A 25,000-nucleotide genomic window follows, 5' to 3' on the forward strand; every position below is an offset into this window, starting at 1 on the left:
ACAACAAACTTGACTCATGTTTCATTGGCAGGTCTATATCCACAATATGCCTAATCTCATGGATTCACTAATCTCTAGTGGACACAGAAGAGACATACCAATGATAGAAAAAAGATCATATACATCCCCAAAGGGACAGGACAAATGAAATGCCCAGCAGTTGTGTAGCAGAATCAGAGCTTTGTTCAAATATTTGCTTTAGTCCAATGCTTTAGTAAGGGTCAGTCTGGAAGAGAGAATGCTGTAAGTGCAAAGAAGATGACATGGTCTGAACATGACATCATCCTACCAACGAGAAGCAAATGATTTGACCTTCTAGGGACTAGAGAGCACATGTGAGTAAATACACAGGACTTGAAAACAAAACATGTGGCAAAATTTGACCTCCATCAACTAAATTATTCATTACAAAAACAGTCCCTCAGACGTTTTATCAAAACCATTCAAAAAAGGGTGCAGAGAGAAAATAAAAAGACAAACATAAAAGAGTCCAGATTTCAATGGGAAACAGAACCCAGACTTCGGTGCCAAAAGTTAAAATAATAAACGTTACATTCTCAAAGTAATGGCCATGGTTCAGTATGTGCTGCGTAGGACCGTGTTCCTGCAGCAGGGACAAAGGCTACGCTAGTACACACACCTAACAGGCCTGAAGCTACCCGACAGGCCTGGGAAGATGTTCAAATCGTTCTCTAAATTGTGTTTGTGTTGCGTGTTTGTGTGTGTGTTGCATGTGTGTATGTGTGTGTGTGCGCGTGTGTGCTTCCTTTGTGGAAATTCGGCACATATATGAATGAATGTATGAATTCTCGTTGTACATCTATGTTGTGGAGGGGTGGGCGGGGCATCACGCGGGTGCTACGAGTGCCCTCGTGTCGCGGTGCACGTCCTCTGTGCACGGCCAGAGACTTAGAGGGCGTCCAGCAGGCTGTCGATGGAGCTGACCAGCTCCTGCCGCTTGGTGCCGAGGGTCTTCTCGCTCTCGATGTAGGCCTCCTTCTTCACTTTGCCAGCAACCAGGCGTTCCGCCTCCTGGCAAGAGCGGCACACCATCTCCTTCACCTTGCCGTCCAACTTCTGCACCTCGCCCACCTAGGGAGAGCCATGATGGAGCACGTTACGGCGAGGTTCTGACAGAGCTGGTTATGCATCGCTGATCAAAGAAATGTGACTGCAAGTGTTGCCATGTTGTCCGTCCTGGCCCTTCACGTATGCACTTAGCATTGTGCAGCATCTTATCCTAGCGATCTTGTTTTACACAGAATAGGTTAACCTAGCAATTGTAATGCTTAGCACTTGTTTCTATGAATATCTTTACTGCATCAACAGCGATTTTTGTTGTTTCTCTTTCATCTAACTAATTTACTTATTGCTAGTCGTTTTGGATAAAAGAGTCTGCTAAATGCACTGAATGCAAATGTTACCGCACCAAAGGAAAAGCTCACTTGTTTGCTTTACTTAAATGCAAAAGATATGCACTTAAGGCCAGTAAAAGAGCCGATTATCCAGGCATTTGAGTAGCCAGCCAACTAGCGTAGCGCACCCCTCCCCGCGGTCCAAATGGCGGGACGCCCTCAAACTCACCTTATCCGCCAAGTCGGATCCCTCGGCCTTCAGGCGAGCCTGCAGGCTGGTGATGTCATTGGTGAACGTGCGGTGCTCCGCCTCCAGCGTCTTGCGGCCGCTGTTGAGAGCGCCCGTGTCCCGGGACTGCTTGTAGCGGTTCACCACCTCGTCCATGTGGCGGTACAGCCCCAGGCGCTTGTTGACCAGGGTCAGCACCTGCTCCGTGATGGACGCTACCTTCATGCGCACCTCGGCAGCCGGGTCCTGATGGGACAGAGATGGTGTGATTTTAAATACATAGAGAGAGCTTTGATTGGATCATGAGGTCTAACAGTTCAGAGCAGCCTCTCATGAAGACATAATGGCCCTCGTGTGGCGCAAGCACTCGGAGGACCAACGGAAGCCGACAACCAAATATGTAAGGAAACTCTCCAAGTGGAGCGAGGCCATTCAAAAAATATGTAATTACACACACGGATAAGAGTTATTGCCGAGACAGAATTATAAGATTGGCTCCTGTTAGGACACCATGTCCCTTAGGTAACTCAAACCTACGGATGACCATTCGATTTTCAAGTGAAATGCAGAAGTACTTTAAAGGTTACGCATGTTGAAGTGTTCCTGGAAACTGTGATATTATAACAGTTTCCTACTTGGGATTGGGACACAAATCATATCTTCCAAGTCAAAAATCTTCAATTCTCATCACGTTCTTACTCATGTTACCAAAAATACCGTAACACACTTCTATACACAGAGGCACACACGGTTACCTTGGTGATTGCAAAGTCCAGGCGCACGTAGATGATGACGGTGAAGAAGAGGATGTAGAAGGCACCAACGACCAGCAGAGGCTCCTGAAGCATCAGGATCTTATTGAAGGTGTAATGGACCTGAGAAGAGAAAACAAGCGACGCAATGCTCAGGGATCTCATACATACTGTGGTGTGAGGGAAGGGGGAGATCACCCAATGAAGCAGCGCTATTCATCAATGCAAACGAGAATAAACACATATTAAGATGAAAAGAACACATTTCGGCGCTGGGTTTGGTGCGGTGCGAATACTGAAGCTTTCAAAAGATTGTTTTTGTCTGTTACTCTTTGATACAGCCAATCATAGCCAACTGAACAAGACAGATGAGACGATCAACTTGCTCACCACAACGTCCTGAATGTGCTGCTCAACCAGGTTGCTCTTCGTTGCGACCAGTACTGGGCGGCCGAAGGTATCCAGGTAGGTGTAGTGCAGCTGGTCAGGCAAGCGGTAGATGGGGTAAGGGGTTTCCACATGGATGTTTCTATGAAGCAATTACCAGCACGTTAAGCACAATCTACAAGAGCTACAGGGAATGGAATAGGGCTCGAATATATGAAGTCAGTCAGTCAGTAAAATGACTCACCTGGCGCCCTCTGGCAGAATGAGTTTCACGGTGAGGGAATCGATCACCTGATCATCAAACACGTGGTCCACCAGCCTCATCTTCAATGCATACTGGTCTCCTACGAAAGGAAAAGGAGGGGTTGGTTGAAATCAAGAAAAGGGATGATGAGATTTGTCTCATTAAGCAGACACCTTTATCCAAAGAAATGTATAGGGAATTTAACATAAACGGCATCAAGGAGAAGGTATGGGCTAGGCAGGATGCTTACACCCTAACCATGAGAATAACCTGCCCCAAACAGAGCATAACATAGGATAAACCAAAGCTAGATATTGGAAATAAGGGCCTGGCAACTCAGCCATGTCCTTCAACAATTGCGAGGAAAACTTAAGCACACTCCTGGATTGAATAAAGTGTGCTGCTAGGGAAGGCCTAGGGTCAGTGAGCATGGCGATTCACTTACCCAGGGTGTAGAGGTACTCGTAGCTGGGCAGGTTGTAGCCAATCATGTAGTGGGTCTTCCAGCCTCCAAACAGGGGGAACCTGGGGCGCACCTCCACCTCCACCGAATCCTCCAGCACCTGCAGGTGGGAGGTGGAGATGTTTCCGATCTCGTCGCGGTAGTACACATCCTGGGCAGAGGCGGGGAGGATCGTCTGTTGGGGTAAAAAAAAAAAAAAAGACAGAAAGAGATGGTTATTGCCGGCATGGAGATTTTCTAGACTAAGCCACGCGCAAGGCTATCTTACTAGAAAAACGCACCTTGAAGGATTTAACCGAAGAGATGCCACTATCGGACTGCCGCTGGTAGTCGTAGCGGGAGAAGGGGCCCTTGAGGTAGGCTCCGGTGTGTCTCAGGTCGATGGTCTCCTCCACAGCGATGTTGCCCCAGTGGGACACCTCGATGGTGCGTGTGATGCTGCTGATGCTAAGGAACGGGCTGTTGTTCTCGTAGTGGATCTTCATCGCATCCTAAACGGGAGAGAGGGGGAACGGCAAGAACACAGTACTGTTTGAAACGGTCTCACTCGCGTGAGTCTCTGCCGATCGTTGTACCGGGGTCCACGCCGTTACCTCGCTGAAAGCGGCGACGTCACGGAAGGGGCCGTACTCGATGACCTCGTCGCTCTTGCTTGGGTTGCCCAGCTTGGTGTAGCTCTCCACGGTCTTGGAGGACAGGCGGACACGGGTGGTCTGGCTGCGAGTGGGGTAAGGGGAGAACAGGTAGTGGTTCCCCTGGAAGACCACCAACTGGCGCTCGGCTTGAGTGATGTGCGAGGGGAAGGGCGTAAGGACATGACTGAACACCATGTCCACCTTCACTCTCAGCTTAGCACCTGCGGCCAGGCTGGAGGGCAACTGCACCTTGTAGAACTCCCCACTGAAACGCAGAAGTGTATATAAACACACAACGTAATCGATGGCAAGGCAGAGAAAATATTACAGTGGGATAAAAATGTGAATAGTAATGCAAGATCTAAGAGTGATAGGAAGAGGATTTTTTCTGCTGAAGTAATGCATAACTAAAACGTAAGCTTCCATTTGGTGTTTGTTCTTCCTTAAGGTGAGGAAAGGTTATCCAAATAATTTACCTCTGCCCATGTATTGATGTTTGCTTGAGTTCAAGAGTTCCATCTTCCTCTTCATCACCTTTTACCTGGGAATCAGTTAAATATTCAAAACAAATTCCAACCGTGTTTAAGATGAAGAGGTTGCATCGGGCAAAATTTAAATTGCAAAATCAGCCTCTATGTCACTATGTCAACATCGCTTCAAACATTGATGCACCTCAACACGGAAGTAGACATGCAGCGCATACGTGTCATTCTGACAGTGTGCGGCGGTGCGGAAGCGGTCCGGTTACCAAGAACCATTCAAACCATTCAATGATTTGTCGTTTTATTAAAAACGTCCATACCTTGATCCGCGTGTCCATGCATGTTTAAATAGTGACTCCACCAAACACCAGAAATTCTGATATTAAATCCAATATTTAGGTGCTTCTAGATGCACACATCGTTAACTCAATGCAGGCTTGGCTAGGTATTTTCCTAGATGCAATGAAGGTTATAAGTCGCTAAACTATGAAATTGCACGTTTGCAATTAATCTGGAAATTTTAGGGGATTATTTTGGACATTTGAAATGAACGTCATTGAACGTATAAAATATGTTGCAGTATGTTGAATGAGTGGCCAGCTAGCTAGCCGAAGCTAACACGTTACTCGCAAGATGCGTGGAAGTATTCATTCAAAAGATCGACCCAAACATCTTACCGAAGCTCCAATGTAAGCGAGATGCGGCACCAGGTCGGGCTCCACCGCCAGTGTAAAGGTTTGCACCGCAGCATCGCCCTGGTTCGACAGGAGCACCTCCGAGGAAATCTTAGCAAGATGAGTGCTCAGGTCTACTGTTCTCCGCACGTCCTCGTTTACCAGACCGTCGGCGGCCGTCTCGGAGGCGAGTGCGGCGAACACAATAAGGCAAGTGAAAACTCCTACAGGAGGCATCATTGTGGGGATAGATGAAAACACAAAGAATGTGTTATGGGGACCCGCAGAAGGTATACAAATTGAGAAATATGTAGAGCAGCAAAAAAAGGGCCGCGCGCTGCTCTACTCCAGAAAGGATGACGCTACATTCACTGACGTGATGACGTACAATACGCGCACTTTGCGATCATTACGGTATCCGCGAAATCAAGACTAAACATTTAATATATTGGCTTCAGCACATACGAATTCAGTATCAAATCCTCACACTTGTTATTTAAACCATACCATACTGTATTGTCTGGGCCGTTCGAGTGATGCCACTATATAATTACCATTGTTCATCGGTTGTAATTGATTGATTAACTGCATTTTATAAAAAAGACTCTAATAATTTACTACCGCTGGGTTGCATATTAATTAAAATAAATAAATAATAATAATGCTTATCATTTTAATTCCCAGGTAACCCGCTGTTGACAAGGCGTTTTCATCTCACGACTGAACGCCTGGAACAGGATGCTCCATAGAGAGGGCGGGACTTTCAGTTATACGAGTTTGGCGGCGAGAGGCGAGGAAGAGGGAGGGATATACCAATATCTTCCTCAAAGCTCCATATTTATTAACCCTGTCTTTGCGATGTTGTTCTTGTTCTTTTCCCTCCTCCGGGGACTGTTGTACACAGCAGGAAATTATAGACCGGAAATCACGGGAGACCGGGATAACGCTACAAGTCCGCATCCTCTCTCATCATAATGTGAACCAGGGCGTGTTGTGCGCTGACGTCAGGGAGTCCTGAGGTTGTTTTGGAGGAAGTGAAGAGCAGCTAGCGTCAATGTAACGTTAGCCCCAACGGAACAAGGCAAAATATACACTTGGGCCAATTCTGCTCCTGTCAAACGACAACCGTGCCAAACAGACAGTGGCCGTGTTTAGGATTTATGAGGCGTGTGTTGCGAGGCTACACTACTGAAACCGCGTAGCCGTATACGTGGTTCCGAAAAACGTTTTATCACTCGTTTGATTTAGCTAGTTAGCTAGCCTGAGTGTTGCAGACAATTGTCGATTGTACGAAACAGAAAGACGACTTTTGCCATTATCAAGATCAAGGGACTCTCATCAAGGTAGTTTTTTTTGTGTTGACTAACTATGTTCACCCTACAGACGATGGTAAAAGTTACTCTGGTCATGTTGTTTTGCTAACTAAATGTTAGCCTTCAAAATACCCGTAACGTTACCCGTCAGATGTTATGAACTGAATAAACATTCATCATCACGACATATCTCAGTCAACAAGTTTACTGTCACCGACAGCTAGTTTTATCCTGAAATCCTTAGTGCTCGAGATGTATTTTTTCCTCTCCATAATTGATTGTGTCACGGACAATACCTCTAATAGTAACCCCTCCACGCCCTTTGGTAGTCAAATTAAGTGGACGATGGTATATGTTTAAATATCGGGAACAGATCGGGCAGTGGTTTTAATCGTCGTTCTTAAATCTATACATGTTCATTTCAGCTCCAACATTAGCATAGCCACATCATGCCTGCCAAGTCATGGCCCCTTTGGTCTTAAACCATGTGATCAATGACACAGTGTCATGGGTTGCAGATTATGAGGAGCACCAATAGTTGAATGCGACCCGTTCTGCGTATTTATTTTATATATTTTATATTTATATTGCCACGGTGTTATTTTATTAACTCATGGGAGCACCTGAACAAAGCATACATGGTATATCCGTAGATTGGGGCAATGTGTTGCTATGGGGAATGTAAATTATTTTCCGAGATGAACTTTGAACATTACGACACACTGTCGTTTGTTATAAGAGACCTCAATGTCCCACTCAGAAACTGCAGTGATAATTTGGGTATGGTGGCGTCAAACTGTTTTGAAAGACTTGTCTATTGAGCAATTCAGAAACATAGAGGGCATTTCTGAACAAATGAGTTAAAGAGCCAGGAAAGAGTAGATTCAGATCTTTGTTTTATGAAATCAACATAGGCCTAGGTATATCCTCCACAAGAGGCATTTTACTGGGGATGAGAATAAGAATTAAGTGCCACTGGGTTTAGTTCAAACTTATTAAAATGGACTGGGTAGAAGAAGTTACACTTTATTTGAATAGTGATGTTATATGTATTACTTGTACACTGTATTAGCTGAAACTAACGTCTTATTTTATCTTTTATTTTTCTCTTTATTTTTTCTCCAAGGCACAATGACGTCTAGAAAGAAAGTCCTACTGAAAGTCATCATCCTTGGAGACTCTGGGTTAGTGTTATGTTGAGGCCCAACTCCTTAAACGAAAGGAGATCAGAGCAGGCTGTTAAACATTGATTTGATTAGCTGGCTTTAAAAGGTCTATTCAGTTAACCGTTTACTTGCCGTCATTATCACAGATAAATCATTTTAGATCTGTAATTTAAAATGTTTTGTGTCCATCTCCTTTTCTAGAGTTGGGAAGACCTCATTGATGAACCAATATGTGAATAAGAAGTTCAGTAACCAATATAAAGCAACAATAGGCGCAGACTTCCTGACAAAAGAAGTCATGGTGGACGACAGACTTGTTACAATGCAGGTAATGAGGGGGATAAACAGGCATGGTACAATGCAGGTAATGAGGGGGACAGACAGGCTTGTTACAATGCAGGTAATGAGGGGGACGAACAGGCTTGTTACAATGCAGGTAATGAGGGGGACAAACAGACCTATTCAAATGCTGGTAATGAGGGGGACAGACAGACCTTTTCAAATGCTGGTAATGAGGGGGACAGACAGACCTTTTCAAATGCTGGTAATGAGGGGGGCAGAGTTGTTACAATGCAGGTAATGAGGGGAAGATTTGTTACTATGTTTATATTATATTATATAATCTATTGGAGATGTGTATCTTAATGTTGTTGCTCTCTCAGATCTGGGACACTGCCGGCCAGGAGAGGTTCCAGTCGCTAGGTGTGGCCTTCTACCGTGGAGCAGACTGCTGCGTGCTTGTATTTGATGTGACCGCACCCAATACATTCAAGACCCTAGACAGCTGGAGGGACGAGTTCCTGATCCAGGCCAGCCCAAGAGACCCAGAGAATTTCCCCTTTGTGGTTCTTGGCAATAAGATTGATCTGGAAAACAGACAGGTGTGTGTTTCCTGTATCTTGGGATAAGCAGCATTAGGGTTTATGTTGTTATATTTCTTTACATATTCAAAGGTGTGGTTTGTTATGACAAATAATGGAGGACTTGTCAAGATTCATATTTTTGTGTGTCAGTTTGTCTCAGAGATATTTATTTGATTTGTATTTATTTTTGTTTTTGACAGGTGACAACCAAACGAGCCCAGGCTTGGTGTCAGAGTAAGAACAACATCCCCTACTTTGAGACAAGTGCCAAAGAGGCCATCAACGTGGAGCAGGCTTTCCAGACCATTGCAAGGAACGCTCTCAAACAGGTAACTCTCACGTTTTGGTTGCATATTGCCATGTAGGGCCCTGCATTTATTGTGGTTATCCTGGACCGGATAGTTGAGTTGCTGTCGTTTTATATTTGCCGAAAAAAAATGTTGTCCTCTTGGCATGTCTATGATGTAGCTGTATCTAGTAGGTCTCACTCTTCTTCTCTGTGTATTCATGTCTGCAGGAGACTGAAGTGGAGTTGTACAATGAGTTCCCTGAGCCAATAAAGCTGGACCGGAACGAAAGGGCCAAGCCTTCAGCAGAGACCTGCAGCTGCTGAGGACTCTGGAGACCTCTCTGGGGGAGGGAGAGATGCTAAGCCTTCCCCACCCATCTTGCCTTGTCTATACACCCACCTCTCCCCTTGTCCCACTGTGTTACCCCATGTCCGACATTATCACTTGCCTTTGTAGATATAAGCAGCATCCCTCTTAGACTATACTACTATTACTACAACACATACATGCTGTACACGTCACTCTATGTACACAAGATGACACATTTTCTATTGAGTCAACTAGCCCAAAGAACACTGAGGAGACATCATGATGTTTACTTTCATGATGCTTATTACATGCCAGTGTTTCCTTGTACTGTTTTGCAGCGTTGGTGGTTTCTGGTCATTCAGATGAACGATTCTGTGTCCCCTTTCCCTGTTTTGCATCCTGATTTTGTTTCTAACACTGCTTTTACTTGTACACTATTATTATTATTACTATCATTAAAACAATGCTACATCTAGGCATTAGTCTGATACTTATGATATAAAGTGAGAAACGACCAGCATTTGAACAAGTCTCTGGTAGTGGTGGTCCACCTCCACCACCACTGCTGCATGAATATAATGGACACATCAGGGCTCCACTTTACTCCTCAGTCTGGTGGTTCCAAAGACGACTTGTGTTTGGTTCAGTAGCATCAGCTTACCTCATCCACAAGAATCCAATGACATATCAAGTATAATTCAAGTATAAGTATAATTATAAATTTTTTAAGTTGCGAAAGATGAAAATCAGTTGTTAGGCGTAGAAGTGTGACTCCTGTGCGGCCCACATATTCTTGCATTAATTGGTTAAGAGAAAATGTTCAAAAGTCATGTTTCTCACTTGCTGGTTAAATTTAGCAAGGTGGTTTTTGAGGCCAATACATTTACATAATCATAGCTTGTAGCAGATACCATATGGATTATCACTTCTGCTCTGTAATATAGCTGTCCACATCCAATTCCTGTTTTCTTAAGTGCAAGACAAATTCTCATGTTTTTTGGGGGGTCAATAGCAAAACGTCTTACTATATCAACTAATCAAGACGATTCAGTGTTTAAGTTGGCAGGTTTGTTTTCAAGCATTAATAATTTAGAACCATGATTTAATACTTTATTTTCTCCTGCCAACTGTGTCAACACTTTGTATATTTGAAAACCTCCATGGTTTGTGGGGAAGTCAAGCTGTCTATCTCCATCTCCGTCTGCCAACTGCATATGTTGACGGACGATTAAGTGCTTAATGTTTCTTTCATGTAATTGGCTCATCTGTTCTTATGTTTAGAATTTGAATTGCATCTTAGGACATGATAGGATACGTACAAAAATATCAAAATATCTTTGGTGTTAGCATTTATCATTACAATATAAATATGGTAAATGCATAGCATCTACCTTGTTTGAAAATGTCTTTGCATAATAATGGTAATAAAAAAAATCTTGAACTAATTGGATTTAACTTTTATTATTTCATATTAAAAAGGATGTTTCTGACAAATAGTTCCATATGGAACACAAGTGACGGTAAAAGTGCACATCAATCCTATGAGATCTAAAGTATTTACACAATCAGTCGATTCTGGCTTTCTTGCTGGCGCTCTTCAGCCAGTTCTCGAGAGTCCCTGAAGACTTGAGGTCCTCCTTGGCCTTGGGTTGTTGCTCGCGGGTTGTGGCGTCGCAGATGCTTGGCTCTTTCCTCTTTGATGAGGAGCTGTCCTTCAACCAGCTCATCATCATTTTACTGCTTGCTGTAGGTTTGGGCTCCTGCGTTCAAAGGTCAGATCTGTCAGCTAGATTAAGTGTCCCCATTTAATGACGTACTCAATATAACACCTCAGAAAAATGCAATACTTTTTTGGCTTGGGGATCCACAGGCTGCAGGCATTCTGGTGAGTTGTTCCGAGAGTTGTTGACAAGAGACGAAACTGGGTGAAAGGTCAAAATGTTTGTCGGCTGTAGCAGTTTTAGGGCATCAGATGACTTCACTTCACCAAAGTCAAGCCACCTTCTCACATCTGCCTCTCCATCCAGAACGGCAGGCATCCTAGAACATCAATCACAAGGGCATTTTAGGATACAAAAATAATCAAAAACGCAAGTGCAGGAGAAAAGCATGCTGGGTAAACCCTACCTATCGTGAATGTTCTGAAGGTTTGGGGAGGCATCGACTGTGATAACAGTGTATGTATATATGGGCTCTTCGCCCCCAGGAGGTTTCCAGCAGTCAAACAGTCCAGCGATAGTCAGCAATCTCCATCCGGTCCACTTATCTGTTTCACTTTCCTTGTAGCCATATTCACATATACACAGGATGGTAAGAACAACTTATTTTGAACATACTGTATCTGGGCTAATTTAAGAGACACGTTGCAGTACTTTGAAATCAAGATCTTAACTCATGAGCAAAAATTATAAAATGATGATTTTCTGATTTTCAAATCTATTATTGTGTGCAAGGTTTTTAAGCTTACAGTAACCGCTAAGCAACTACAGAGCTGACCTCTTCAATGTTTGAGGCCTTCTCCTCTGGGGGGAACTCAACGTCACTCTCATCCCGTTGTTCCTCCTCTCCAAGACCGGAGTCTGGCTGGCTCTGTGGAAAGTAGATGAAGAAGGGCTGCTTCTCTTTCCCCTGTCGTCTCCATTCATAGAAGCCATCAGCGAGGATGACACAACGCTGTCCTTTCAGAAAAGGGTCCTTTGAAGAAAGATTTAACAAAATAAATGGTATACATAGTGAATTATAGCACATAGGCAAATAAATACAGGAATTGTCATGACACAGTGAGGCAGGAGTATATCTACCTTGTAGGACTTTTTGTCTAACAGACTTTCACTGCGGCAATTGTTGGTACTATACTGCATCTTGCGGGGATCATCTTCTCTGAACCAGGATGGGATCAGACCCCATCGCATCGCGGCCACCACACATTCATCCACTGACGCCTCCTGAGGGACGACCGAAATCTCACTGTTGTCACAAGCATCATATGTGGTACCTTTTGAACCATAGGATATGGACATGCAAAACATACATAAACATGAACTGTGAACAATGAGGTGACCGCGCACCTTATCAAAATGTCTTTGAGACAGAAGCACCGGACTAAATGACTGTGGACTCTTGTTGTAGGACGGCCGATATTTGTCTGCATCTCCATCTCTCCATCTTGGCTGACGTCGCTGCCCGTGGCGGTTTCTGTAGCGAGAGGCGCGGCTCACCTCCTCTGGGTCCAGAGTACATGCAGTTCTTCCGCACATCCTTAAAAGTAGTTGCCCGTAGGAAGTTGAACTATAGATTGTAACGCCACTGTTTGTAGTTGGTTAGCACATAGCATGCTAAACACAACACAAACCTGAAGACAAGTATAGTTATGAAGCTAACCACCTTTCGCTCTTACCTGTTTAGCGGTTTGGTGTCTGGTACAATGAACGTCACTGCTCTATTCTATGTGCAATTGTGCATACTACTCGTGTATTGGCTGCTCTGAACTTACTGGGTCTAGTCTGCATAAATTAACTTGCCCAGGCAACTCCGACTCAAACAGAACGTGATAGAGTCACGTGACCGGGGACCAAAACAGTCATACAATGATATCAAAAACCTGAAAACAATAGTATATTATTTATTTAGGGTGTGAGTAAAGAGCATAAACGTGCTTCTCTTGCCATTGAGACTAATAATATTTGGCTGACATATAAGATGAATTAATTATAAATAAGTAAAAATAACCAAATCAGATTTTTTTCAGACATTAGAATACATTTTCCATTTATGCTTAATATTTGATTAAACATTACAAAGTACATTGTAATGTCTAATGAATCTTACATCGCTATTTCCTTAGGAAGAAAAGCACGAAATATTTTATCCTCATCCATTTAAGCAAATGCCCTCTATAATAATGTTAAATTGTTCGGATATTTGATCATGATGGATGTGTACTGAGATTGGTCTGGTTCCCAGGCTATATCTGTACATTATGGACCTATCAAAGAAAGGTGTACATCCACGGTCACCAGAAGTTCTACGTCCTTCACGTACAGTGACGTCATTTACGTAATACGACGTCCTGTACGTAGGCGCGACCCATTATTGTATACCATAGCAAAATGGCGTCCGTTTGCCGAGTCGGGAGCACTGTGGGGAGAAGCCTCGCAAAATACCGCAACGTGAGTGACAACGATAACTTTTCGTTTATATCTTTCAAGATATGCCTTGAACGAAGTGGTGATGTATGATTGAATTGATGGCTGTACAATGTTTGAAAGCTGCTAGCCTGGTAAGCACTAGCAGGCTAGGATGCCTTCAACGCAAGGTCAACTATCGAGGAAGCCTTCCAATACTCTCTAAACCGCACACTATTACGTTTTTTTGTACTTAAAGGAGTAAGACATAACTGGGGAATCATTGATCGTTTCATTATTACTATTTAAGTAGTTGCCCTCGTTTGCCCTGCTGACCCATCCAAGGTTTTCCGGCCGGTTGACTTTGTCAATAGTTGTCTGTTATGCGTTACGGATTGCATAATTACCGGTTTGAAGTGAATAAATTGTAGTTTTGGGGTGTTCAATTGAACATGGTAATTGCTCAAGTTGTCAAACTAATGTTTAATAATACATGGCTGACAAATCAACACAAACCATTTTTCGTAACTAAACATCATTCTGGTCGTTCCACCTGCAGCCCATCCTGCTGTCTCTGCGACGTCAGTCCTCAGTCAGCTATGCCCAGAGCCTGGCCGGAGCCCCTGAGACTCGCCTGACTGCCCTTGATAATGGCTTGAGGGTTGCCTCCGAAGAGACCGGACATGCAACTTGCACTGTATGAGCCTGTTTCAATCTAGTCGGAAGGACAAACATTCCCCATGAATTACTAAAATTATATAGTGCATCATTCTTAAAATCGTAGAAATCCTATGAACTCCCTGGTTTCAGGTTGGACTATGGATCGGTGCTGGTAGCCGTTATGAGAGTGAGAAGAACAACGGTGCGGGCTTCTTCCTGGAGCACATGGCCTTCAAGGTACGTGTCCTCTGCAACCGTGTCCTGCCATGTCCAAGTGAACTGGTGGCCCTACGTAGACAAAAACGTACAAAATCAGAACATTTATCAGCTATCTTACTTGCTTACAGGTATAACTGTTTATAATATCTCATATTTTTTGAATTTTAATCACCCTAATTTCTCCACATTCTCTCCAACTCTAGGGGACCAAGAAGCACCCACAGACGGCACTCGAACAAGAGGTGGAGTCCATGGGTGCCCACCTGAGTGCGTACACCTCCAGGGAGCACACCGCATACTACATGAAGACCCTGGCTAAGGACCTGCCTAAAGGTAAGACCACTGGGAAGCCTTCTGAAAGCCTCCACCAGCCTCCCCTCCTTCAAGTCAAAACGGATTGAGTGTTCTGAATGCCACGTGTGTATATAAAGATCTTGTTTCATGTCGAAGATTAATTGAAATATCTGAACGTCATGTTTAACGCTGAAGAGCCATGTTTGTGAACAGTTTTTGGTGCTTGTCGTGTCCCCAGCCGTGGAACTGCTGTCGGAGGTGGTGCAGCATTGCTCTTTGAACGAGGCGGATGTGGAGCAGCAGAGGGCCGTGGTGCTGCGAGAGCTGGAGGAGGTGGAGGGCAACTTACAGGAGGTCTGCCTGGACCTGCTCCACGCCACAGCCTTCCAGGGCACCCCCCTGTCCTACAGCGTCCTCGGGCCCTCCTCCAATGCTAGGTAGGCTCCTGCACACGCTTCAATTAAAATATATATTTTCACATGAATCTTTCAATTATTACATTCATATTATGCATTATTAGTTAACAATAAGGGACGTTTTTAACTCATCTGGTGGTTCCTCAGTTTTTCCTCATGTAAATGAATCTAAAGTATATTTTGACACTGATGTAAGTGATGGTGCTGATTGTTTTTCCCCAGGACTCTTTCCCGTCAGGACCTAGTGGAGTACCTTGGCAGCCACTACAAGGCCCCCCGCATGGTGCTGTCAGCGGCCGGAGGTATGACTAGTTTCCTTAATCTCCAATGCACCCTCCTGGGGGGTTATTTGATCGGTTGTGTGCATGTGCGATGAGAATCTGGGATCAATAATGACTATCGGTCTATCCATGTTTATTCTGCAGGTGTGAACCATGAGGAGCTGGTGGGCTTGGCCAAGACTCACTTCAGCGGCCTGTCTTTTGAGTACGAGGGCGACGCCATCCCAGTGCTGTCTCCCTGTCGCTTCACCGGAAGTGAGGTGAGATGGCGAAGGCTGAAGTCTGGCCACAAAATAGAAACTGCCTTAGTCTCCTTATAACGTTTGTTATGCATACCAGAACAGCCTGTTGACCTGTCTTTAGCATTGTCCGGTCGACCTGTCTTTAGCATTGTCCAGTCGACCTGTCTTTAGCATTGTCCAGTCGACCTGGCTTTAGCATTGTCCAGTCGACCTGTCTTTAGCATTGTCCGGTCGACCTGTCTTTAGCATTGTCCGGTCGACCTGTCTTTATCATTGTCCGGTCGACCTGTCTTTATCATTGTCCGGTCGACCTGTCTTTAGCATTGTCCGGTCGACCTGTCTTTAGCATTGTCCGGTCGACCTGTCTTTAGCCGCGTCTGGTTGACCTGTCTTTAGTCGCGTCTGGTCGACATGTCTTTAGACGCGTCCTGTTGACCTGTCTGTAATAATAATAATAATACATTTTATTTGAGGGCGCCTTTCATAGCACTCAAGGTCACCTTACAGGGCAGTGTTTAAAAAATAAATAATAATCAACAATCATAAAAAACACAAGAACAAGATACATTGAAACAATTTACACAAGTGGGGTGAAATGGGTGGGAGACAATGAATTAGATTGACTGTAGACTTGTAGACGCGTCCTGTTGACCCGTCTTTAGGCTCTCGGATTTCTCAGCCTGTTGACCTGTCTTTATTCTTCCTCTCACCTCTTCAGATCCGTATGCGTGACGACGCTATGCCCCTGGCTCATGTGGCCATTGCTGTGGAGGGCGCCCGCGTCGGCAGCCCGGACATTGTGCCTCTGATGGTGGCCAACTCCATCATTGGAAGCTATGACATCAAGTCCAGCGGCGGAAAGGTTAGGAGACGAGAGCCCTTGGTTCAGCAGAGTGTTTGGTTAGGATCATGCATCAGACGGGACTCCATTTGAGCTTCAGCCCTTCAAGGCTCTGTCTTGTGGCCGTCGTTGAGGGCAGGAGGACGTCCCCCTTCCTCCCCTGCTTGTCGATCAATTTGAAAGGAGCGTAAGCTCACATGTACTTGCTAGCATGTATACCCGTTATAAACCGATGTGTAGAGGAAACGGAACACTTGATGATTTTAACTCTGGGATGTGTTCCCAACTTTTGCGTGGCCCACCCAGTGTAGAATTAGGAAACACAGGATTGAATCAAATCGTTGTCATCGTGTCTATAATCGGCTGCTCTTTCCTCCTCAGAATATGAGCAGTCGTCTGGCTGCGATGGCCGCTGAGGAGAACTTCTGCGAAAGCTTCCAGGCCTTCCATTCGTCCTACAGCGATACCGGCCTGATGGGCATGTACTTTGTGACCGATATGCACCACATCGAGGACATGATGCACTGGTCTCAGAACGCCTGGTCAGTGACGCCTCCACAGATGGAAGTGACATGCATGCACACATGATCAAATGTGGAATGGTAAAAGTTGTATTTCTGACTTATTTTTTTTATTCTATTTTCTTCAGGATGAATATGTGCACCACAGTGACAGACAGTGATGTCGCCAGAGGCAAGAAGTCTCTTAAGGCTAGCCTAGTGGCACAGCTCAATGGTATTTAAAGAGTTATTATTTTTTTCCATGCATATTTTTATTTCTCTCCATCACACTGGAAAGTAAACATGTCTTTAACCTTTTTAAGGAACGACCCCAATCTGCGACGACATCGGCAGGCACGTCCTAAACTACGGCCGTCGTGTTCCTCTTGCCGAGTGGGACGCCAGGATTAACGTGAGCGCACTTTCACAAGGCTTCTCTTTCATGCCGATGCCACCATCGCTGCCATTTTAATGGGGTACTTCCCAAGCCTAAACACACACATGTTGACGGTTCGTGCTTCCTTTGTGGCTCCTTGCAGGCCGTGACGCCAAAGATGGTGCGCGACGTCTGCTCCAAATACATCTATGACAAGTGCCCCGCTGTGGCAGCTGTCGGTCAGTTTGTCTTCTTTAACCGGGCGTAACGTTATACATATATACCGATCAGTGTTTAACCTGTCCCTCTCTCCCACCCCAGGCCCCGTTGAGCAACTTCCCGACTACAACAGAACGCGCGCCTCCATGTACTGGCTGAGGTTCTAAGACGTCCGGCATTGTGTGTCCAGTAGCCCGGCTCAACACAGCCTGCCATCCACCTCTTCACCCCCTCCACATGCTCACTCATCATTCTCATTGAATGTGCTCTGTGTTGTAGTTCTTGGTTGAGACCTGTTGCTGGCTATCTAAGAGCAAAGTGAGGGGTTCCTTTTTGAACATGAAGCGATCGGTCTACCATTAAATCAGGACACGGTGGAACTAGTCCTTGAAGAGCAAACATCTATTTATGAATAACGATTTGTTTCTGTCCTCTATTGTACATAACGGAAGCTCTGATTCCCAACAAATAAAACTCTGTTGTTCAACATAATTTATTTTCTAGTGTCTTGTTTGTTTCGGTTGTGGCCATCCGGGGTGATTTTTAAAGCAAGCTTCACAAATGAGTGTAGCAATAGTATGCTGGAATAACCATGTAGATGGATAGATACTTGTTTAAATCATATACAATTTGCATACATTTCTGGAATGGGATGAAGCAGTCATCCCATTCGGTCACTGTATGTCTGTGTATATATTTATATTTATTTAATGTGTATAATGCATGACAAACATAAATCTTGTCATCCATGTCATGACTTATTGCTGTGTAAACTGTAGGGAACCTGCTGGGTAGGACTGGGGCTTGTCTCTCTGAGTGAGCAGATCCTTTTAGCTCATTCTAAAGAGTGCATCAATACCTGATGTAGACAGCATGTCCCTAGTCCGCCTCACCCCAACAGGTCATACGGAGGGTACGGAGCTAACGAGGCTGCATGTTGGCTTTATGCAACCCTTCCATGTGTTACCCAAAGGGGTCAAACAGAGCGTGTGATGCCTAGCCAGCCTCCGGCATCACCCAGTACTCAATATGGATGCTGTGGGTTATCTGAGTAAAAACAATGCTTATCATTAATCAGATGAGGATTGTGGTTTGATGGGTGGCCGGAGGGGGGCTGGAGATGAGGAAGTCTCAATGTTGTTCACTCTTCCTGGTTCTGTCCTTCCTGTTCCTGTTCCCTTCTCTGGCGCTCCAGGCATGTTTCTACGTCTCCATACATACTATCGCCTCCTCCTTCCCCTGTGTTTGTATTCTGTTTATAGAAACTTGCGTCACACGATGGGTGCATCATGAAATGTATTTAGAGCCACTGCTTCTAATGCAGCATATTGATGATAGTTGTTGGTTTGTGTTCCTCAAATCTGGCTGACCACTGTGATTCAAGTTAATCTCAAGTTAACCTAACTACTCTTTATGAGTTTACCTTGAAATATGATATGAGCAGAATATGTGTGCTTCAAATATAACTTGTACTCCCATCGCTAAACAATATTCTACATAACTAATATATTTATATATAAGATAAATCTTTTGTTTACGTACTTTTGGTAGAATTAAAAACAAATACCGAAGTAAATAAGTTCTGCCAAAACAGTGACATCCTCCTTAATTATTGTATCCAATAACTAAATGGTTCTAGCAGGGATTCAACTTCAAAAAAGAAAGACTCAAACAAACCCAAACACTCTGAAGCAAAGCAATACATCAAAGATCACCGTTCCTGGTGGAAGCTTTGTTATGTGGTGACGTCATTGTGACATCTTCAGGAGACAATGTGACCTCATTACCTCAAACACCAGCTCATGCTTTTTCTTTTATACACCGCGAAAATGCATACAGACATTTTTTTAGAGCTGCTTTTATAATTCATTATTGGACAAGCTATTGTTATTACTATCACATTATTTTTAGACAAAAACATTTGCACATAACAACTAGCAGAGAGGAAATGAGTTGAGACGAGATGTGTGTGTGTGTGTGTGTGTGTGTGTGTGTGTGTGTGTGTGTGTGTGTGTGTGTGTGTGTGTGTGTGTGTGTGTGTGTGTGTGTGTGTGTGTGTGTGTTTGTGTGTGTGTGTATCTGTGTGTGTATCTGTGTGTATGGTCTGTGTTGGGGCGTTTGTGTGTGTATGGATGGAGTGTTTTTGTGTGTGTGTGTGTGGGGGGGGGGGGGGGGGGCAAGATGTAAAAGATAAACAGAGCGAGGCCAGTGAAAAGGATGTAGGCTGTGTGATACTGAAGAAGAGCACAAGTCCAGAAGAGAGGAGAGGAGCAGAAGTCCAGCTGAGTCGGAGCGGTCCCATCGCAAGGTGCTACAGAACCTCACCAGAGAATACTTCAGACCTCACCAGAGAATACATCAGACCTCACAAGAGAATACATCAGACCTGCTGAAGAGCACTAACAGAAGACATCACCAGATTATACATCAGACCAGCTGCAGAATCCAGAGAGGGGACATCAAGAATACATCAGACCTCACCAGAGAATACATCAGACCTGCTGAACAGAACTGAGAGGAGACATCACCAGAGAATAAATCACACCTTCTGCAGAACTCTGAAGGGAAAAGGGGGCGTTTTTGGACAAGTGCTCCCTCCACGTGTTGACATTCAGTAAGTTACCTGGCAGTGATAAGAAACCTTTTAATGATCTTAGCATTAAGCATGTGACAAAATATCTGAGAAAACTATGTTCATGATTTTAGTATAGGGGATTCAAAATATTTGCAAACAAGAATGGTCTAAATAAATGACATTGATATAATCTTTTCACCAGCAATTTCAAAGGTCATATTTTTAGACAAATCTTGTGTATCAAATCTATTACCAATGTTTAAACCAGCCTTGCAATTTGACTAAATCTACCAATATAAATCAGATTATAAAACACCACTGAGACATATTTTATTACTCATGGAATGGCCCATATTATCCGTCTAACTTATCGTGTGCCCTGCAGAGTTGGGACGATGTGGAGCTTCCCCGTGTGGTTGTGTCTGGTCCTGCTGTTACCTTGGTGTGCCCAGTGCCAGAGGGGTGGCTCGGCCGGCGCCAGTCCGGATCAAGGCATACAGACGGACACACTGGCTGTCGACATCGTGAACCGCAGCGGCATGTTGATCGGGTTGTTTCCTCCAGAGTTTCACCCCGTGCTACGCCAGGGACGTGCCCCGCCACGCCCCGCCTCCCAACTCCCCAAGAGGGCCCAGCAGGGTTCCCGATTTGCCCTCTCCCTCGATGTACCCACCAGCATCCTCAGTGTTCTCATAGACCTGGCCAAGAACCAGCACATGAGGACCAAGGCAGCTGCCAATGCAGAGCTCATGGCTCGCATCGGCTAGAGGTAGGGACAATGGCGGCCACAGGGGGGCGTCGCGGAGCAAGGAATGACAGTTACCTTTCTTTTTATATATTCATATATTTGATCTTACAATGCCAAATAGATCGCGCCCAGACGGACAATGAATGGGAAATATAGATAAACAATGGACTTATATTTAAACTTGGTTCATTTGGAATGGAAAAAGAAAAATAAGCAAAATCACATGAAGCTGGTCTTATGTCTCTGCTACAAAAACATCAAAACTAACAAAACAAAATACCCAGGTCAGAAAAAAATCTCAATTAAAATGTATGTAGAATGTAGAATGTTGGCCATCTTTGCATAATTAATAGAAATGAACTGTAATAAATCTCATTACGAAGACCATTGCTCTATCTGTCTCTCTCTGTGGGATTTTAATTTAGGATTTGATTTTGTTTGACGTCACACACTTAATTACAAGCTTCAGCAGCCAATAACGCACATTAAGAGCCTTGTGACTCACAATAACAGGACCACTGATACAAGAACAAAGGCTTATCAAGGAAATTGACCTTGATAAGAAATTGAGCACATCTTTTCAGAGATTTATGGTAATGACCATTTGCTTCATTTGGTTAACAAGAAAGAGCTTTTATTTTTAGACCATGAGTACGAATCCAACGTGATATGACTTGGACTGATGAGGTTAATAGTCTGACGATGTGCGACTTGGGCCCATGATGCAGAGAGTGCAAAGCAGCGTCATCCTCGCCAGCATTGTCGTCATTAGGGAAGTGGAACTCAAAAGTACCAGAGAGAGAGAGAGAGAGAGAGAGAGAGAGAGAGAGAGAGATGCACCAGAAGAGAGGAAGACTTTGAGGGGACAGAGATGAAGACTATTCATTGGATGCAGGCCTCATGGATCCTTGGATGGATTCTCAGACCCATTCAACTGTTCCTTTGGTTGAGGCTTTGGCTTTGGTTGAGTCATTTTGTGGAGGTTTTGATATTAATACCTCTATTACATTAACATTAATTTCAAAGAGGATCCCCCATTAACATAAGACCTGAACAAGAAACAGATTTTTGTTGGTATGTTTATTCTGCACAATTTTACTCAATACACTCATATCCTCATGAAGCAACTACCAAAAAGTATGCCTATATGCCGTCTAATTTTCTATACATTATTATTTATCCTATAGGATCACAATAATCTGTAATAAGGGATTCGGTCAATATGGACTCTGTAATCTTTCCATGGTCCAGCCCAATAATAATCGACACACACCCTGACTCAGCTCCAAACACTGACACACCTATAGGTAAATAACTGGCCCAGTAATATGCAGTGTCTTATTCTGACTGACTGGAGCCCATCCGATCACTAATTGATAATTTCCCTTTGTATGTTGTATATTGCATATATACAACATACAAATATAGCAACATAAGAAGCACAAAACCACAGGTTGGCCTACATGAGAGGAATGCAGGAGGCTATATAGCTATCTCACGTCCAGAGCTGGCTTGCTGTATCTTTAGAAGGAGATGTATTATATTGTAATATATTAATAAAGTGAACTAAAGCCTCACGAAATATATCTGGATTCTGAGGCGAGTCTTGCACCCTTCCGTTGCACGCGTCTTTAAAAATGGCAATTAGGACCTGCCAATGAGGGGCCTCCAATAAGGGTCGTCAGGTAGCTGAAGAATGGCGGCGAGTCCACGAGAGCTGGCATAGGACGATAGAGGAATAATGTCAGTGTGTTTTTGTTTTTACTTTTAAATTGTAGGTTTACAGGTTAAATAGACAAATAGTGAAGGCTACTTGAGTTCGAAATTAAACCCGTTTGCGTCTGTGTAGGCCTACTTTGTTCGCGGCAGACGTTATTATCAAACTCAAGGGTGCTGTTCGCTGGACAAAACAATGAATCTTAAAGATTTTTACTTCGGGTTTGATCTGATCTGTTCGCGACTGACTATAGATTAAATTAAATATGAGTGAGGGCGATATGCTTATGTCCCAAAATCGGTAGTTTGGTTGTAATAGGCGTGACCCATTATTCCACATCATCAGTAGGCTATTAGTAACCGATTCAACTCTTTAAGAGATCACATCAGTGTGTGCGTCCTCGCTGTAGGCCTACATATGGACATCTGAACGCAGGGACACACGCACTGACATCATTGTTATCTGATTGAACTCCATAGCATTATCTAACATGTCTGTCTGAGGCTCAGGCACCTTGTCCAATAGAGTGACGTCTATGATTTAATGATGAGGAACAGAGCAATGAAATGTGTCATATTGATACAAGACTGATGTCTATTTGAGAGTGTTGTCAAAGGGTCTCCCCATACACACCACAACCCATCACTCGATGCAAATTACCTAATCCCTCTTATTATTTTTCCTACCCCAACTAATACAATTATTTTTGCTGCATGATAAATGACACATAGTTATGTAGGACAATCATGTGACTATGTGTGGTTCCCCAGAGGATTGCTCAACGCTGCTCAAGCACAAAGGTGAAAGAGCAGAATGGTGCAATACCATTTATATAGAGGCGACGCAACACTGTCTAGATAACACCACGTCTGGTGAGGTTGTTGTCAACTACGACTAAAGCGTTCAGTGAATTGCGTTTCTTTAAAAGTTATTTTTAACAACTTGGGAACCGAGAATTGTTTATTGGTATGTACATGTTTAATCATCAATTTATTTTGAACTTTTTGTATACTTTTTCTAACTTATTTTGTATTGATAGGTGTTTTTCATTGACTAAGACTTCATTTGATTTGGTGTATTAGGCTCTGTTTGGATTGTTTCTGTCAAAGCACGTAGCATTGATTCTCATTTTTATTATGTGTTCTGAATAAATACCAAATGGTCTTTTCAGGAAAGTAGTTGCATCATTTTTGGATCAGGCGGTCTGTCAATCGATTAATCATTTTGAAGATTCCCAAGATCAAAATGAGTGCCTGTTTTGGTTCGTACTCCCTGCGATTTAAAGAGCTAACCAGTGCCGTCATGCTGTTGATCTCTGGTCTTTTGTCGGCTCTCAGGAAATGGATTACGCCATGAAGTCCCTCGGTCTGTTGTCTCCAGCTTCCCTCTCAAAGTATGAACCCAGACAAGCCCAGCTACTCGCTGCCGTCACTAGTGTGTCATAGTGAAGAGATTATTCCAATAATCCTTTCTGATTTGGGAAATTTATAATGTATAATGTTTTCTTGTAGGCAGTGTAAAAAGCCTAGATCCTAAACAGAGAAAATACTTGGGACTGGAAGCTTATTGTAGACGTTTGCCATTATTCTACAGACTGAATACAATCGTTAACTATGTATAATCATTGCGGCCTTGGGCAGGCTCTTGTGTTCTAAATCATTACAATCTCGCAATGTGTTTTACTCCTCCAGATACGTAACGGCCAGCATGTCCGCCAGTGCGTCCATGACCCAGCAGCTCCTGGCAGCGAAACCCCCTCCGCACAAGCCCTTCCGGGTCACTAGTGCAGACCGTAGCCTGAAGAAGGGCATCATGGCCAATGAACTTCGAGACCTGATCTGTAAGGTAGAGTCTTAAGACCCAGGCTGAGGGTTTCTTGAATGCCTGATCAGTAAGGTAGAGTCTAAAGACACACAGGCTGAGGGTTTCCTGAAGGCCTGATCAGTTAGGTAGAGTCTAAAGACACACTCGTGAGGGTTTCCTGAAGCCCTGATCAATAAGGTAGAATCTGAAGACACAGAGTGAATGTTTCAACAGTTGATCTGTTGAAAGAGCCAGGAGAAGGTTATTATAGAAACGATGTGGGACATGGAAGATTCTGACAAAGGTCTTTTATTGGCCCCTTTTTAATCATGAATTGGTGGCGTGAAGCAGCATGAGTCAGAAGTGAGAAACCATGAAGATGACTGGCAGCATGAGTCATAGCGAGGAAGGAGCTGGTTCTGTGTGCACTGGAATATATTACCATGGATGTAATGAACGACTGAGCAGTTTGAAGACTTGGTTGAGGTGACGTCTGTTGAGTCCAACCTCTGACAGAAATACATCCTAATGCTCTCTGTACATAACCATACATATACGTATTAAAAACATTAATAAAATAAATAAATTCAATAAACATACTATATACATTACTATACATCAGAGGTGGGGGACTTCAAATGTCAAATTACTTGAATTGAGTCATACATTTGAGGACTGGGTGTGTGTGTGTGTGTGTGTGTGTGTGTGTGTGTGTGTGTGTGTGTGTGTGTGTGTGTGTGTGTGTGTGTGTGTGTGTGTGTGTGTGTGTGTGTGTGTGTGTGTGTGTGTGTGTGTGTGTGTGTGTGTGTGTGTGTGTGTCCGA

At 43.9% G+C, this 25,000-nt stretch overlaps 5 protein-coding genes and 1 long non-coding RNA gene across 8 annotated transcripts in view; 3 read left to right on the forward strand and 3 right to left on the reverse strand.

The window, feature by feature from the left end:
* The window catches only part of rpn1 (ribophorin I), a 5,659-nt gene extending 47 nt beyond the window's left edge, over positions 1-5,612 (reverse strand). The window contains exons 1-10 of the mRNA XM_060069874.1: positions 5,225-5,612; positions 4,542-4,606; positions 4,024-4,330; positions 3,712-3,921; positions 3,413-3,605; positions 2,968-3,067; positions 2,727-2,865; positions 2,340-2,459; positions 1,585-1,830; positions 1-1,092 (exon numbers count right to left, since the gene is read on the reverse strand). The exon at positions 1-1,092 is cut by the window's left edge and continues 47 nt beyond it. Coding sequence (XP_059925857.1) covers positions 910-1,092; positions 1,585-1,830; positions 2,340-2,459; positions 2,727-2,865; positions 2,968-3,067; positions 3,413-3,605; positions 3,712-3,921; positions 4,024-4,330; positions 4,542-4,606; positions 5,225-5,461 — 1,800 coding nt within the window. The 5' untranslated portion in view covers positions 5,462-5,612 and the 3' untranslated portion in view covers positions 1-909. The remainder of the gene's footprint in view (positions 1,093-1,584; positions 1,831-2,339; positions 2,460-2,726; positions 2,866-2,967; positions 3,068-3,412; positions 3,606-3,711; positions 3,922-4,023; positions 4,331-4,541; positions 4,607-5,224) is intronic.
* Positions 5,613-6,142: 530 nt separating this feature from the next.
* On the forward strand, positions 6,143-10,612 carry LOC132470940 (ras-related protein rab7). Of its 2 annotated transcripts, XM_060069895.1 has the most exons (7): positions 6,143-6,564; positions 7,661-7,718; positions 7,902-8,064; positions 8,101-8,136; positions 8,363-8,581; positions 8,764-8,892; positions 9,081-10,612. In XM_060069895.1, the coding sequence occupies exons 2-7, from the start codon at positions 7,666-7,668 to the stop codon at positions 9,174-9,176; spliced, it is 696 nt and encodes a 231-aa protein (XP_059925878.1). In that variant the 5' UTR covers positions 6,143-6,564; positions 7,661-7,665; the 3' UTR covers positions 9,177-10,612. The 2 variants fall into 2 exon arrangements, with proteins under 2 accessions (XP_059925878.1, XP_059925879.1); XM_060069896.1 differs by lacking the exon at positions 8,101-8,136 and having other exon boundaries at positions 6,201-6,564; positions 7,902-8,028.
* On the reverse strand, positions 10,043-12,719 carry hmces (5-hydroxymethylcytosine binding, ES cell specific). Of its 2 annotated transcripts, none has more exons than XM_060069892.1 (7): positions 12,560-12,719; positions 12,231-12,420; positions 11,964-12,107; positions 11,659-11,856; positions 11,290-11,441; positions 11,010-11,202; positions 10,043-10,922 (listed from the first exon to the last, which is right to left on the reverse strand). In XM_060069892.1, the coding sequence occupies exons 2-7, from the start codon at positions 12,417-12,419 to the stop codon at positions 10,728-10,730; spliced, it is 1,071 nt and encodes a 356-aa protein (XP_059925875.1). In that variant the 5' UTR covers position 12,420; positions 12,560-12,719; the 3' UTR covers positions 10,043-10,727. The 2 variants fall into 2 exon arrangements, with proteins under 2 accessions (XP_059925875.1, XP_059925874.1); XM_060069891.1 differs by having other exon boundaries at positions 12,231-12,450; positions 12,560-12,718.
* Positions 12,720-13,174: 455 nt separating this feature from the next.
* LOC132470935 (cytochrome b-c1 complex subunit 1, mitochondrial) lies at positions 13,175-17,826 on the forward strand. The gene is made up of 13 exons (XM_060069887.1): positions 13,175-13,331; positions 13,846-13,983; positions 14,097-14,183; positions 14,369-14,498; positions 14,698-14,896; positions 15,098-15,177; positions 15,301-15,416; positions 16,117-16,260; positions 16,621-16,781; positions 16,889-16,974; positions 17,063-17,151; positions 17,279-17,354; positions 17,437-17,826. The coding sequence occupies exons 1-13, from the start codon at positions 13,272-13,274 to the stop codon at positions 17,499-17,501; spliced, it is 1,431 nt and encodes a 476-aa protein (XP_059925870.1). The 5' UTR covers positions 13,175-13,271; the 3' UTR covers positions 17,502-17,826.
* A 5,355-nt stretch (positions 17,827-23,181) lies between these two features.
* Positions 23,182-25,000, forward strand: part of LOC132470939 (lipid transferase CIDEC-like) — a 4,150-nt gene continuing 2,331 nt past the window's right edge. Inside the window, exons 1-3 of the mRNA XM_060069894.1 lie at positions 23,182-23,340; positions 23,712-23,767; positions 24,066-24,219. Of these exons, the coding sequence (XP_059925877.1) occupies positions 23,715-23,767; positions 24,066-24,219 (207 nt within the window). The 5' untranslated portion in view covers positions 23,182-23,340; positions 23,712-23,714. The remainder of the gene's footprint in view (positions 23,341-23,711; positions 23,768-24,065; positions 24,220-25,000) is intronic.
* Positions 23,842-25,000, reverse strand: part of LOC132470943 (uncharacterized) — a 1,479-nt gene continuing 320 nt past the window's right edge. The window contains exons 1-2 of the long non-coding RNA XR_009528738.1: positions 24,746-25,000; positions 23,842-24,596 (exon numbers count right to left, since the gene is read on the reverse strand). The exon at positions 24,746-25,000 is cut by the window's right edge and continues 320 nt beyond it. This is a non-coding gene — a long non-coding RNA (uncharacterized LOC132470943). The remainder of the gene's footprint in view (positions 24,597-24,745) is intronic.

Source organism: Gadus macrocephalus, chromosome 13 (genome assembly GCF_031168955.1).
Source record: "Gadus macrocephalus chromosome 13, ASM3116895v1".
Taxonomy (NCBI): Eukaryota; Metazoa; Chordata; class Actinopteri; order Gadiformes; family Gadidae; genus Gadus; species Gadus macrocephalus.

Coding starts and splice junctions, on each gene's coding strand:
- LOC132470940 (XM_060069895.1), top strand. CDS start 7,666: ATGACGTCTAGAAAGAAAGTCCTACTGAAAGTCATCATCCTTGGAGAC. Junction 8,137..8,362: donor ACAGGCTTGTTACAATGCAG/GTAATGAGGGGG, acceptor TTGCTCTCTCAG/ATCTGGGACACTGCCGGCCA. Junction 8,893..9,080: donor CAAGGAACGCTCTCAAACAG/GTAACTCTCACG, acceptor TCATGTCTGCAG/GAGACTGAAGTGGAGTTGTA.
- LOC132470935 (XM_060069887.1), top strand. CDS start 13,272: ATGGCGTCCGTTTGCCGAGTCGGGAGCACTGTGGGGAGAAGCCTCGCA. Junction 14,897..15,097: donor GGGCCCTCCTCCAATGCTAG/GTAGGCTCCTGC, acceptor GTTTTTCCCCAG/GACTCTTTCCCGTCAGGACC. Junction 17,152..17,278: donor AGTGGGACGCCAGGATTAAC/GTGAGCGCACTT, acceptor GGCTCCTTGCAG/GCCGTGACGCCAAAGATGGT.
- hmces (XM_060069892.1), bottom strand. CDS start 12,419: ATGTGCGGAAGAACTGCATGTACTCTGGACCCAGAGGAGGTGAGCCGC. Junction 12,108..12,230: donor CTCAAAGACATTTTGATAAG/GTGCGCGGTCAC, acceptor GTCGTCCCTCAG/GAGGCGTCAGTGGATGAATG. Junction 11,203..11,289: donor CTTCAGAACATTCACGATAG/GTAGGGTTTACC, acceptor TTGATGTTCTAG/GATGCCTGCCGTTCTGGATG.